At 44.5% G+C, this 14,065-nt stretch overlaps 1 protein-coding gene and 1 non-coding gene across 2 annotated transcripts in view; one reads left to right on the top strand and one right to left on the bottom strand.

Moving 5' to 3' along the window:
* The window catches only part of LOC145350470 (WD repeat-containing protein 64-like), a 115,974-nt gene that overhangs the window by 64,658 nt on the left and 37,251 nt on the right, over positions 1–14,065 (top strand). Inside the window, exons 13-17 of the mRNA XM_080199670.1 lie at positions 67–190; positions 2,481–2,650; positions 4,036–4,167; positions 5,578–5,705; positions 10,305–10,451. Coding sequence (XP_080055796.1) covers positions 67–190; positions 2,481–2,650; positions 4,036–4,167; positions 5,578–5,705; positions 10,305–10,451 — 701 coding nt within the window. The remainder of the gene's footprint in view (positions 1–66; positions 191–2,480; positions 2,651–4,035; positions 4,168–5,577; positions 5,706–10,304; positions 10,452–14,065) is intronic.
* On the bottom strand, positions 3,138–3,336 carry LOC145351285 (U2 spliceosomal RNA). The gene has a single exon (XR_013888385.1). It is a non-coding gene; the product is annotated as a U2 spliceosomal RNA (small nuclear RNA).

Genomic DNA, 14,065 nt, shown 5'->3' with positions numbered 1-14,065 from the left:
TCTTTTGTTGTCGCTTTTAGCTGTACAATAAGTAGCATTAAGAAAATGCTTTCCTTCTTTTGACAGGTGTGGGAACTGCAAACTGGAAAGAGGATCTATCAAATTGAACATCCTCATGGAGATTCTATTGAGGTGACAGCTGGGGCAATAGATCCAAGTGGAGTACAACTCATCACTGCAGCAATTGATGGTGAGTATTTTTTGACTATTTTTTATTGACACTTAGGGCATTTTCACATTTGACATAAAAAAAACTCAACCTCTTTTTCATAATAAACTATCCTTCACCAGCCCTATTTCCAACTAGTCTGCCCTATATTTCTGTTGGGGGATAACTTTGTCAACATTTTATCGTCCCAGCCAATTCACCCACTAATATCCCTTAAGATTCAGCAGATCTATCACCACCCTTTTCTACCTTCCTTCCATTCTAACCTGGCAGGTGGAAATTGCTGTGCAAACCACAAATCCCAAAGAGAAACTTGGCAAGCTATCACAATTCTTATCTTCTTGTATTTTACCGTAAGAAAATGTGTGCATTGATGTTAGAAACCAGAAATTACAGTAACACTTCTGGAGAATTTAAAAAAAGAAAATGTGAACACACAAGGTTACATTTACACTGCTAAAATTAATCTTACAGCATCTTTCCCCCAAACAGATTTGTTCTTTGTTAGACTCACAAATAAACACCCCTTTAGACAACAATCCTTTGTTGGTAGTTAATCCAAAAAAAAATTCCGTAAATACCACAAGTCAAACCCATTGTTGTGGCGGGGCAGGTATGTCACAAGGTTTCTATTGCACTCCCACTCAGCTGTGGGAATTCCAAAAAACTTTAAAACAAAACCTGGCTTTCCAGAAAACCTTTTCTGGGCTGGCTTCTTCACTTTGCTGCTTCAGAGTTCTCTACAAGCTCAGGACACACTCCAGGAAGACCTTTGCGGCCATTCCCCAACACAGCTCGCATATCTCTCCTTAAGAATACTTTTGCCTTTCATTTTAGGGTCCGTTATTCTTAATTCTTCTTTGAAACTTACCCTTCCCGGAATATAAAATCTGTTATATATCCTTATCTCCCTTGGCATTTTAAAAATTAAGCACAACAAAGCTTCATTATCTCCTAATGCAAATTTCATAACATAAAAACAAGGAGCAGGAGTAGGCTATTTGGCCCTTCAAGCCTGCTGCACCACTCAATAAGATCACGTCTGATCTTTTTGTGGACTCAGCTCCACTTACCCGCCGGCTCACCATAACTTTTAATTCCTTTACTGTTCAAAAATCTATCTTTTCCTTAAAAACGCTCAACGAGGTAGCCTCAACTGCTTTACTGGGCAGGGAATTCCACAGATTCATAACCCTCTGGGTGAAGAAGTTCCTCCTCAACTCATGTCTTACTCATAACAGATCACACACCAACCTCACAATCCCCCACCACACACATACAACTTACACAACTCTGTCCTCATTGCATAACCCCGCACTGCCCACCCCACATACACACGCACATGCACACACACACAGAGTTTACAGGCTTGAGTGTGTCTACATAAACTGGTTTAAACGTCCAGCATCAGATTTGATGCAATTTTATGAATTGGTGTTCCTTCACTCTAGCCAAACCTATTCACTTGCAGAATTATCCTGCAGAGCAAAAATGATGCCCTGTATTGCTGTAATAATGACAATTCAAAAGGTACATCATTGGCTAAGGAATTCTATGGGCTATCCCAAGGTTATGAAGCTGCAATATCAATGCAAAATATTTAGTTTTACTTCTCCTTCACCTTATATATGAACAAACACAAGAAGCTTTATCATTAAAAAGGGAATTTCCTTACGGTTACCTCTGCCACTATCTCGGTTGCCCTTCCTATTCAGCTAAATCTCCCTCCAAATTCACTCCTTTTGTAACCTTGAACACACATCTTTCTCCAGTGTATTTTCTGCTATCCTCAAGCTCTCCATGGACTCTTTTGGCCCATGGCTTCTACATCATACTCCCTTGATACCAATGCCAACAAGTTGCTTACCTTGGCCACCATTCAAGTTGATATGTAAACAGTTCCTACCCCTAGGACACTCACCGACTCCTTTGCTGGAATTTTGCCGCTCATAAAATCCCACCCAAGGCCAACAGAGGGATCCATTCTATGAGGGTCGCCCTCCCCGATTCTGGGGTGGACAAGACGGTAAAATTCCAGGACTTCTCTTTTAAACTCAACGTCACTATACCCTGTTATAAAATAACCAGAATAAAAGTCCTACGTGAATTTGTTTGTGAGGTCAGTGTTCGTCATTAAATCTCAATATAAAGGCATTGTTAGTATTGAATGAATAATTTGAAAAGTCGTACTGCAGAAGAACAATCTGAGTATTTATGTTGAGCTGGCAAAGTTAAATGTTTTTCATCATTGATTAGTATTATTTATTTGGTACTTCATGTATGTCTATTTTTCATTCTCGTTTTACCGTAGGTTCAGTGATAATTTGGAATTTTTATTCCGGAGAGAAATTGAAAAGCTTTATTCCAACTCCAGAACCCATTGACGAAGATAACCGCATTTTACAACTGTTTTTTCTGAACTATGGTATTCCACAGTTAATAATTATGTTCGGTTGGAAGAACAAGATCAAGATTATTCAGGTTTCTAAGACTTACAAGTATATTAGTTTATTTTCCCTGTATGATGTGAAGATACCAGGATCTGTTGCATGTAAGGTGCAGAATAATCAACATGTCCCTAATCTGGAGAGATTAGAGAAGCATCAATTGTTTTCTTTACAGCAGAGAAGGTGGAGGGAATAAGTATTAGAGGTGTTCAAAATGATGTTAGCTTTGATGAGAGTGGTGAGGGAGAATCTATTTCACTGCCTGTAGGGTCAGCAGAGGACACAGATGTAAAAATGATTGATCAAAATGCCTAATAGGAGATGAGGTTTTTTTTTAGTTAGTGAGTGTTATGACCTGGAATGTACTGTCTGAAAGGATGGTGCATAAGCAGATTCAGTAATTTTTTTTAAACTTTATTCCAATCCAATCAAGTCAAATTAAAGCCAATTCAGAGTCCCGACATGCTGGGACATTCCCGATCCAAGCTGACAAGATAGGGCTCTCACCTCCTGTCTTGGGCTTGATCTACATGATCCAAGCTGATTGGAGTAGGCCTAGCTCCTCCTCCAAGGCTTGATCTCATTTGCATCTTACACAAAAGGCCGAGATGCCACTTTAAAAAATTGCTTCAAATGAAGCTGAAATGTAACCTAATGACTTCAACCAAGTGCAGCATGTCGATACTACACTTGATCTTAGCCAAAAGGCCGAGAAGCCGCCTGAGTTTGACCCCAATTTGAATAAAGAGGTCAATAATACACCCCAGTCCCTGCAGTGCCCAGTGGGCACAGGCAGTATCAACTGTGCCCTCGGACATCGAATGCTTCCTTTCCAGGGACACCTGCCCAGGAATATAGCCATGGTAGACGGCAGATGGTCAGGTTGGATGACCTCTTCGATAACCTGCTGCCTGGATCTGTAGATGGGCTCATTAATCAGGGAGTTCATATTCCAATAGGCCAACCTTAATAGTCTGATTGAAGTGATTACAGGAACCTAAACAACAATTGGCCTCTAAAGGATCTCAATTGGTCCTCAATTGGCAAGCAGTCCAACACCTCCCTCATTGTGGGAGGCTGACATATCCAGCCTCACCTTTAATTGGGTAGTAGCTATAGGAATCAGCATACCACTGATCCAATGTTGATAATCTTGATAATAACTAGTTTGTAGCTATCCCTTTCTGATGTAGCAGAAGTATTTAATCCAAGCATCTCAGGAGATCTGATAGAGCACGGCAGAATTCAGATACAAGGGCGGGCTTTGAACTTATGCCTTCTGGTTATTTTGATATTCATGCTCATCCAAACCAACTTCAGGAAATCAATGGCATAGCTTATTGAAGTTTCATGAAATGAGTAAGCAGACAACCCTTAATAGAATGCATTCGAATCCCTGATAGTCTTATTTTCCCAAAGGATGACCCAGATGAAGTGAATCTAATAATTCTCGGACAATTTCAAGATATAATCACTGCAGCATGTAATAACAGTTCATTCAGTCAGAAGGAATTGCAAAACATCTGTACAGATCTTAATCCTGGGACGGAGGTAAATTTAATTTTGTTGATGTTTTCTCGTTTGATTGTACAGATATGTTTCTGGCATTGTCATGTGGACTTTACATAAACTTAATTTACAATAATTGAATAGGAATCGTACGCAGAGTCAGTAAACATTCTCAGCGCAGGGACTCACCTTCTGATTCCATGTATAGTGCCCATGAGCAGGATATTAAGAAAATGCAAATTAGCCCTAACGTACTGGATAGAATTTAGTTCATGCCTATATGGCAGCACTGACTACACTGAAAATGACGCTGACGAGAGGACCTCGTGAAATTAATCCTCTTCTGTCACCAGAACATGACTGACATGCTGCGCCCTAAAAGACACAAGTTCCCACACAGTAGCCTGGTTAAAAAGTAAAAACCCATTGGCTAAGTAGCCTCTGTTTGTGTTACAAACATTCAATGATTCTAAGGGCAGTGCTCTAATCCTGGTGCGGATGAAGGTTGGCTGCTTGGATTTTCTTGTTTTTTAATCCCTTCACGGGATGTGAGCATCACTGGCTGGGTCCAGCATTTATTGCCCATTCCCAATGGCCCTTGAGCAGTTTATCAGGTCAACCATATTGCTGTGGATCTGGAGTCATATGCAGGCCAGACTAGCTGAAGGTATCAGATTTCCATCCCTAAAGGATAATAGTGAACCAGATGGTCAACAATCAACAATGGTTTCATGGTCATTGCTAACCTTTTAATTTTTTGTTAAATGCAATTTTTACTGTCTGATTGGTGGGATTCAAATCTGGACCCCCAGAGCATTACCCTGGTTTTCTGGATTACTAGTCCAGTGACAATACCATTGCGCCATCAACTCCCCAGGCACTGGGCCGATGGTAAGGCAGAGGAGGAGGAAGGGATGGATAAGCAGCCTACTTAAATGTGGAATACTGCCCTTCCTGATTCCAAATTCAGGTAAGTAATACTTTCTCGATGGCGGTCACCGGCCCCCGCTACCTTCCCCCACCCCTCCCATTCCCCATGACCACTTTGAGGACCACTGGCTTGATTGTTTTGGGCCTGTAAAAGCTGATTACTGCAATGCACGCAGTACATGTTGCTGCAGTCAGCTGTAAATAGGGTCTGAAGCAGGCGCTTGGCCCACCGTTAGCATTGGAAATAATAGTCACCTCAAGAGATACACAGGACAAAGCAGGGATGTGCTGACACATATGGCAACCAACACATTCCTTGTATGCTCCAGTCATGCGTGATGCAATTGTGTCTCTTGTTTGAGCTCAAAAACTGAGCAGGGCAAATTCCAGTTTCCCTTCTGTTCCATCGACTACCTTTTTTAAATTCCTAGGAACAAATCTATTGGCAGCATTTGTGTAATATGTGCTTGTGGATTAATGTCATTTTATCAAGTTACAATAATTTGTTTTACATCATTACAGTGTGACCTGAGTAACACAGCATTTAGCAGCATTGATTTTGTAAACGTCAATGAGGACAATTTATTAGCAATTGGGTGGCTCAACTTAATCATGGTATGGAATTTAGAATCGACATCTCTCTTGCAAATGTAAGCAAACCAAAGTTTCTTAAGCTGTTGAATATTCAAAGGCTTAACCCAAATTTTACAAACAGAACCTTTGAAGATCCGTGATTTTTTTCATAAGTTTTGGTATGAGGTAAAATTTGACACTGTGTTAAGAGAAAGTATCAAGACATCACTTGTATGGCACGGGGCTTGAAATCACTGTGTAACATGGTGCAAAGAAACATCACACCAACCTGCTGATAGGTTGACATCCATTGGCTGAGGTTGGCATACCATGGGTACTTTCTACAGCTCTGTAAGCCTTTTGCCATTTTGTAGCCAGTTTCCCCCCTGTCTATGGGAAGGTTTAAAAGGGCAAACTGTACTCTCTGTCCTGTCTATAATGGTGTGGTGGCCATCATTATCTTGACTCTGTTCATGTTCCGGGTAGCCCACTTATACCTGCCACCAGTATTATTTAAAATATTGAAATAGGGGCATTGTCATCATACAGATAGAGCCCAAATAAAATTTCCAGGCATTTTGCAGGCAGAACCCACACAAAACTACTAAGCTTTGAAGGGAACTGACAATGCTTTCGGTGCACTGTTTAGAATCGTAGGAAGTTTACAGCACAGAAGGGGACCACTCAGCCCATCATGTCTGTGCTGGCTAAAAATAAGCCACCCAGCCTAATCCCACTTTCCAGCATTTGGACTCGTTACAGGTTACAGCACTTCAGGCACATAGACACCGTTAAATGAGTTGAGGGTCTCTGCCTCCACTACTCTTTTAGGCAGCAGGTTCCAGAATCCACAACCCTCGCCTCCCTTCTAATCTTTCTACCAATCATTTTAAGTCTACATCCCTAGTCACTGACCTCCCTGCTAAAGTAAATAGGCCCTTCCCATCCACTCTATCCAGGCCCCTTCACAAATTTGTAAAGCTCACTCAAATCTCCCTTCAGTCTCCACTGTTCCAAAGAGAATAACACCAATAAATTTTTGAAACCCCTCATATATATTTAATAAGCAGGCTGGAAGCATGATTCAGAGGCCTCCCATGATGCACCTGCCTTCCCCTTCCCCACAACCATAAGTCCATCAGTTGGCCTTTGGTGCTAGTCCTGACAAGTGTGGACCTAGTGTCTTGTACCCCAAAGGGGGTGGGGGGGGGGGGTGGCAAGGAGGTAAATGGTATGCCAATGTGCCCCTCTGACACCAGCAGGCTGCAGAGGAAGGCCCTCATTCAAAGCCCACTCAGGACATCCCTCAGGGTCCCCATCAGGATCTTCAGTGCCAACCTTGTGCTGCTCCTTGGCACCCTGGCAGTGACACCCTGACCTGGTACACTGAGAAAGGGTGTAGTGGGGCAAGATGTGTGCCCATGCACCACTGCCAGGCTGCAGAGGGAAGATCTCACAAAGAATCTGCATATTGGGCGGGCTCAGTCTCAGGGAATAGGATTGACCTCAGGACATTCCCTTGGGGTCTACTAGTTACACTTGTCCTTGTTGCCCTGGGAAAAGTGTTGTTCAGTTTCAGGATGGTGAATTCTGACACCTTTCTGGGGTAAGAAAGTCATTATTGCCTTTGTCGTCTGAGATCTTTGAAGTGTCCTGGTCACTTGGGCACCCATGACCCTTGGATATCTGGAAGCCTTCAAAATCACCACAGCACTTCATTCCACACTTGGGGTTGGCCAGGCATTTAAAAGTACTCTTTAAGTGCTCATATAAGAACATAAGAAATAGGAGTAGGAGTAGGCCATCTAGCCCTTCGAGCCTGCCTCGCCGTTCAATAAGATCATGGCTGATCTGAAGTAGATCAGTTCCACTTTCCCGCTTTCTCCCCATAACCCTTAATTCCCTTGTCTATCAGAAACCTATCTACCCGTGACTTAAATATATTCAGCGAGGTAGCCTCCACCACTTCAACAGGCAGAGAATTCCAGAGATTCACCACCCTTTGAGTGAAGAAGTTCCTCCTCAACTCTGATCTAAACTGACACCCCCCCCCTCCCTTATTTTGAGGCTGTGCCCTCTAGCCCTGCTATCCTTTCTAAGCGGGAAGAATCTCTCTACCTCTACCCTATCCATCCCCTTCATTATCTTATATGTCTCTATAAGATCCCCCCTCAGCCTTCTAAACTCCAATGAGTACAGATCCAGTCTATTCAGTCTCTCTTCATAGGCCAACCCCCTCATTTCTGGTATCAGCCTAGTGAACCTTCTCTGCACCCCCTCCAAGCCAATATATCCTTCCGCAAGTGCAGCAACCAAAACGGCACACAGTACTCCAGCTGCGGCCTCACCAGTACCCTGTAAATGACCTGTTAGGATTTCCTGGGAGAAACCCTTGTTTCTCTCACAACTCACAGCTGCTGTGAACTCTCTTTGAAGTGCTTTAAAAGTCAATTTCCCTGGGGAATACCTTTTAACATTGGAAGGTCAGCATATCAGGTCTGCACCTTCTGAAGTTGCTTGATTGACAGGTATGGATTATTCACCCACTAGCAAGATACCTTGTTTATTTTTCTTTCCTTTCATGCATCTCGAGTGTTTTTTAATCATTAGAGTCATAGAATCCCAACACTCCAGAATAAGACCATTCGGCCCATCAAGTCTGTACCGATCACAATCCCACACAGGCCCTATTCCCATAAACCTACACATTTATCCTACTGATAGCTAGCACAAGAGAACATAGCTTTAAATTGAGGGGTGATAGATATAGGACGGATGTCAGAGGTAGATTCTTTACTCAGAGAGTAGTAGGAGCATGGAATGCCCTGCCTGCAACAGTAGTGGACTTGCCAACATTAAGGGCATTTAAATGGTTACTGGATAAACATATGGATGATATTGGAATAGTATAGGTTAGATGGGCTTTAGATTTGTTCCACAGGTCGGCACAACATCGAGGGCCGAAGAGCCTGTACTGCGCTGTAATGTTCTACGTTCTAATCCCCCTGACACGAGGGTCAACTTAGGATGGCCAATCAACCTAACCCACACATATTTGGGCTGTGAGAGGAAACCGGAGCGCCCGGAGGAAATCTGCACAGACAGTGGGAGAATGTGCAAACTCCAGACAGACAGTGACCCAAGGCCAGAATTGAACTGGGCTGCGGGTGCAGTGGGGCAGCAGTGCTAACCACTGTGCCACCGTGTTGCCCTTGTGGGGGCAATCTTGAGCCTGTGTTCACTGTCTATGCAAATACTGGCAGGGATCCAAGGTTTGGAATTTGCAGATATCATTGAATGGATTTTAATATCATTACCGCCATATATTAACACCCCCTCCTCCCAACTCTATACCCAGATGTGAACCTGTCATTGGGGTTTCCCCAGGTGTGCAAAGGTGATTATAACCCTTGGGAAAGAAGGAAATGGACAGGCAGCGTCCTGGCAATGCCCCCTGGATTGTCTATGGCATCGGTTGGCCCTGTCAGGTTGGCACCATGGTCATGATAACTGGTAGGGGCCAGTGGGGGGAGGGGACCAATGGGGAAGGAGGCCCACTGCCACTCTGCAGGGATCGGTGGGGGGAGGGAGGGAGAGAGGGCCCAATGCCACTCTGCAGGAATCGGTGAGGGGAGGGCAGCCCTGTTCTAAGTGCATGTGCAGCATTGAAGGCCTGCACAAGTGCACTACCTCCCTCTGCAGGCTTTTGGGTGCATTGAATATGGCCCCACAGGCTTGTAAATTTTGCAGCCAGAGTGCGTAAGGGATGATGGGAGGGGCAGGGAGGAGGGGGTGGTGGGAGGTTGGGGATGGTGGGGGAGTATGGGGCGGTGGTGGGAGTGGTGGAGGATGGGAGTGGTGGGGGGAGTTGGGGGATGTGGGGCAGGGTGGGGGTTGGGGGGGTGTGGGGTGGGGTACCTAAAAACACACCCAAAAGATGGATCTGAAACTCTCCCAGTTTCAGGCCCGCCCAGCACTTAGACAAAAGTAATGGTGAAACTGGCCCTTTGTCTTTGATTAACAAGTTGCATATTTTACGCTTCTGCCGGTGCTGCCTGCCATTGTACGGTACGGCACGGTAGCACAGTGGTTAGCACTGCTGCTTCACAGCTCCAGGCTCCTGGGTTCGATTCCTGGCTCGGGTCACTGTCTGTGTGGAGTTTGCACATTCTCCTCATGTCTGCGTGGGTTTCCTCTGGGTACTCCAGTTTCCTCCCACAGTCCAAAGATGTGTGGGTTAGGTTGATTGGCCATGATAAGAAATTGCCCCTTAGTGTCCAGGGATGCGTAGGTTAGAGGGATTAGTGGGTATAATATGTAGAGATGGGGGGTAGGGCCTGGGTGGGATTGTGTTCGGTGCAGACTCGATGGGCCGAAGGGCCTCTTTCTGCACTGTAGGGTTCTATGAATGTGAGGGTGGGGTGGTGGTGGTGGGTGGGCTGCTGTCTGTCAATGTGAAGTTCAGAGTGCTCTTCAAAAATGGGGTCCTGATCTCTCTAAAAGTGGGTGAGTCCCACCTGCCAGATGCTGCGAACAACAACAGTAAATGCTCTGTGTCCCCCCTGCTGGCGGAAACACTGAGAATGCAAATGGGAGAATCGCGCCCTTGGTTCCCCCGCAAGGGGGGGAAGATTTTATGCTCTGACTTACCAATAATTACTTCCATTGAATTCCAGATTCAACAAAGATCCACTTTTAGAACCTTCAGCTGACGTTGGAGAGCAGAATTTTCTGCAGGATGTAAAACCAGCCAAGGTTGAAATCGTCAAATTTGTACCATTCCGAACGCATAGGACTGAGATAGAAATTACTGCGAATACTGAGTAAATATGCCAATTATTTCAAAATACCTTTTGATTCTTGTTGCTTGTATCGTGTAAACTGCTTGAACATAAATGGAAGGGATTTCAAGTTGGTTGCTGATATGCACTGAAATTGCTGACCTCTGATAGGATTCCACCCTTTTTGTCTTGAGGCTATTGGTATCTATGTTAGCGTGAGCTGGGAGCATGGGATGGCACCCTTTGTTTGCTCCTCCCTTTCTTACAATTGAATTGTTTTAATAAGTTTCAATGAAAACATGCAAACACATTTATTGGAAATTAATTCTGAGCCTGAGAAGCTGTGGGAAAGAAAGCCATTAAGAAGCAAAATTGAAGGTGAGAGGGGAGAGATTTAAAAGGGAGCCAAGGGGCAATCTCTTCACGCAGAAGATAGTGCATAGTCATAGATGTTTACAGCACGGGGGTTAGCCATGCCATTGTGAGGGGAGGGGACCATATCATTAACTAAGTAAATCCTGCCCTGATCTGGTCTACCAAAATTAATACCTCACATTTATTTAAATTCAACTGTATCTGCCATTCATCAGACAACGGCCCAATTATCAAGATATTATTGCAATCTGAGATAACCTTCTTCACTGTCCACTATGCCATCTATCTTGGTATCATCTGCAAATTTACCAACCATGCCTACTAAATTCACATCCAAGTCATTAATATAAATGACAAATAACAGTGTACCCAACAATGATCTCTGAGGCACGCCGTTAATCACAGGCCTCCAGTTTGAAAAACAACCTTCTACAACCACTCTCTGTCTTCTTTCATCGAGCCAATTTTGTATCCATTTGGCTGCCTCATCCTGGATCCAGTGAGATTTAACTTCATGCAACAACCTACCATGTGGTACCTTGTCAAAGGCCTTGCTAAAGTCCATGCAGACAACATCAACTGCACTGCCCTCATCTACCTTCTTGATCACCCCTTCAAAAAACTCAAATTTATCTCAAATTTGTGAGCCATGATTTTCCACTCACAAAGCCGTGCTGACTGTCCCTAATTAATCCTTGCCTGTCTAAATGCCTGTAGATCCTGTCTCTCAGAATACCTTCTAGCAACTTACCAACTATAGATGTCAGGCTCACCGGCCTGTAGTTCCCAGGCTTTTCCTTGCAGTCTTTCTTAAATAAAAAGCATTTTTGTTTCAAAATGACAACATTAGTCACCCTTTAATCTTCAGGCACCTCACCTGCAGCTATCAATGATTCAAATATTTCTGCTAGGGGACCTGCAATTTCCTCCTTAGCCTCCCACAACATCCTGGGATGCACTTCATCAGGTCACAAGGATTTATTTACTTTAATGCGCTTGAAGGCTTCCAGCAACCCCTTCTCTTTAATATGTGCACTCCTCAAGACATACCCAAGTTCCCTAACATCCATGCCTTTTTTGACAATAAATACTGATGAGAAATATTCATTTTGGATCTCACCCACCTTTGGTGGATCCACACGTAGATGACCTTGTTGATTCTTTAGAGGCCCTACTCTCTCCATAGTTACTCTTTTGGGCTTCATGTATTTGTAGATGTTCTTTGGATCCTCCTTTGCTCTATCTGCCAAAGAAATCTCGTGTCTTTTTTTTGCCCTCCTGATGTCTATCTTAACCCTACTCCTACACCCTCTATAGTCTTCAAGGAAGACCAGGTGACTACGCATATCATGTTCATCCTCCTTCTTTTTGACCAGGGCCTCAATATCCCAAGTCATCCAGGGTTCCCTACTTCTTCCAGCCTTGCCCTTCACTCTAAGGGGAATGTGCTTACCCTGAACCCTGGTTAACACACTCTTGAAAGCCTCCCACTTACCAGCTGTCCCTTTGCCTGCCAACAGATTCCCCCTATCAACTTTTGAAAATTTGCTGTCTAATACCATTAAAATTGGCCATGCCCCCAAGTTAGAATTTTAACCTTTTGGTCAGACCTATCGTTCTCCGTAGTTATCTTAAAACTAATGGAATTATGGTCACTGGTCTCAAAGTGATCCCTCACTGACACTTCTGTCATCTGCCGTTCTGTATTTCTCAACAGGAGGTCCAGTTTTGCTCCCTGTTTTGTTGGACCATCCACATACTGCATGAGGAATTCCTCCTGAATACACTCAACAAATTTCTCTCCATCCAAGTCTCTAATACTATGGCTGTCCCAGTCAATGTTTGGAAAGTTAAACTCTCCTACAATTACTACCCTATTTTTCTTGAAGCTATCTGTAATCTCCTTTTGGATTTGCTCCTCAATTTCCCACTGACTATTAGGAGGCCTATACTACACTCCGATCAAAGTGGTTTCCCCCTTCTTATTTCTCAGTTCTATTCAGATAGATTCAGTGGGCTAACTCTCAGAAATATCCCCTCAGTACCACCGTGAGGTTTTCCCTAATCAAAGGTACAACTCTCCCTCCTCTATTACCTTCTCTTCTATCTTTCCTACAGTGTATGGAATGAGCTGTCAGAGAAAGTGGCTGAGGCAGGTACAATAGCAACATTTAAAAAGCACTTATATAAATACATGGATGGGAAAGGATTAGAGGGAAATGAATTGAATGCAGGCAATTGGGACTAGTTGGGAGGACACCATGGTTGGTGTGGATCTGTTGTGCTATTTCTGTGCTGTATTGCTTGATGCCTCAAAGGGGACAATTTTACCAAAAAAATTGTAAGTCCGGGACAGGTGGGAAACCAGGAGAGTTTCTCACACATTTTTTTGGGCAAGTTCAAATCTAGACTTTTATGCACTTAGTGTATGAAAAAATGGCCTAAACCATTCCTCGTCTATAGAGCAGGGGGTGGTGCTTAAATCACCAGGCAGCCTGCCATAGCAACAGAGGGCGCTATTGTGCACGGGCAGACCTCTGTGGCTGCAGGTACGCAATGGCACCCAGCAGAGGCCTGACAGGTCTGGGGGAGAGAGAGCAGCTGCAACCAGCCTTGACCCAGCTTGCCTCCCAGTAATCACGGGGGGCCATGGCCAATCACGAGCCCCACACCACCAGAAATATCACCCTGTCCCTGCCCCTGTCGCCACCCAGACTAATCACCTCCCCCCTCCTCCACCAGACTGGTAGCAGGCCTCCTCTCCCTCTTCCACTGATTGCTTGCAGAGTGACAGTGGGGACCCCTCCCGATCGGCCCATCCCATTCAGACCCACCCCCTTCAGGCCCTATCCCATTCAGGTCCCATTTCCCATAGGCCCTCTCCCCCTGCACTGCCAGGTGGGCAATGCCAAGTGTGGGGATGGGGAGTGCCAGGGTGCCAGGCTGGCACTGCCAGGCTGACACTGCTCAAGGGCCACCCCCACCCTTGCCCTCGATCTCCTCATGGCATCTCAATGGCCTCTGGTTCTACCAGCAAAGCCATCACAACTGGTGAGTGGAGACCATACACGATCCTTGCCGGAAAGAATCCCTCCCAGCAAAACCATAAAGGCAAGTGAGCCCCGACGATTTTGTCCTGAGCTGTACTATTAGAGTTAAATGAGGTTTAAATATATTTAAATTATTTATTCAGTCTCTCACCGGAAATGAGTGGGAGGCTGAATGAGCCCAATATCTGGTGCCAGTAAGATCATGAGAGATGAAGTATAAGGCGTGAACTT

Source organism: Carcharhinus amblyrhynchos, chromosome 12, assembly GCF_965287045.1.
Source record: "Carcharhinus amblyrhynchos chromosome 12, sCarAmb.v2.hapA, whole genome shotgun sequence".
In the NCBI taxonomy this organism is placed as follows: domain Eukaryota; kingdom Metazoa; phylum Chordata; class Chondrichthyes; order Carcharhiniformes; family Carcharhinidae; genus Carcharhinus; species Carcharhinus amblyrhynchos.
This window is presented reverse-complemented; position numbering and strand designations above follow the sequence as displayed.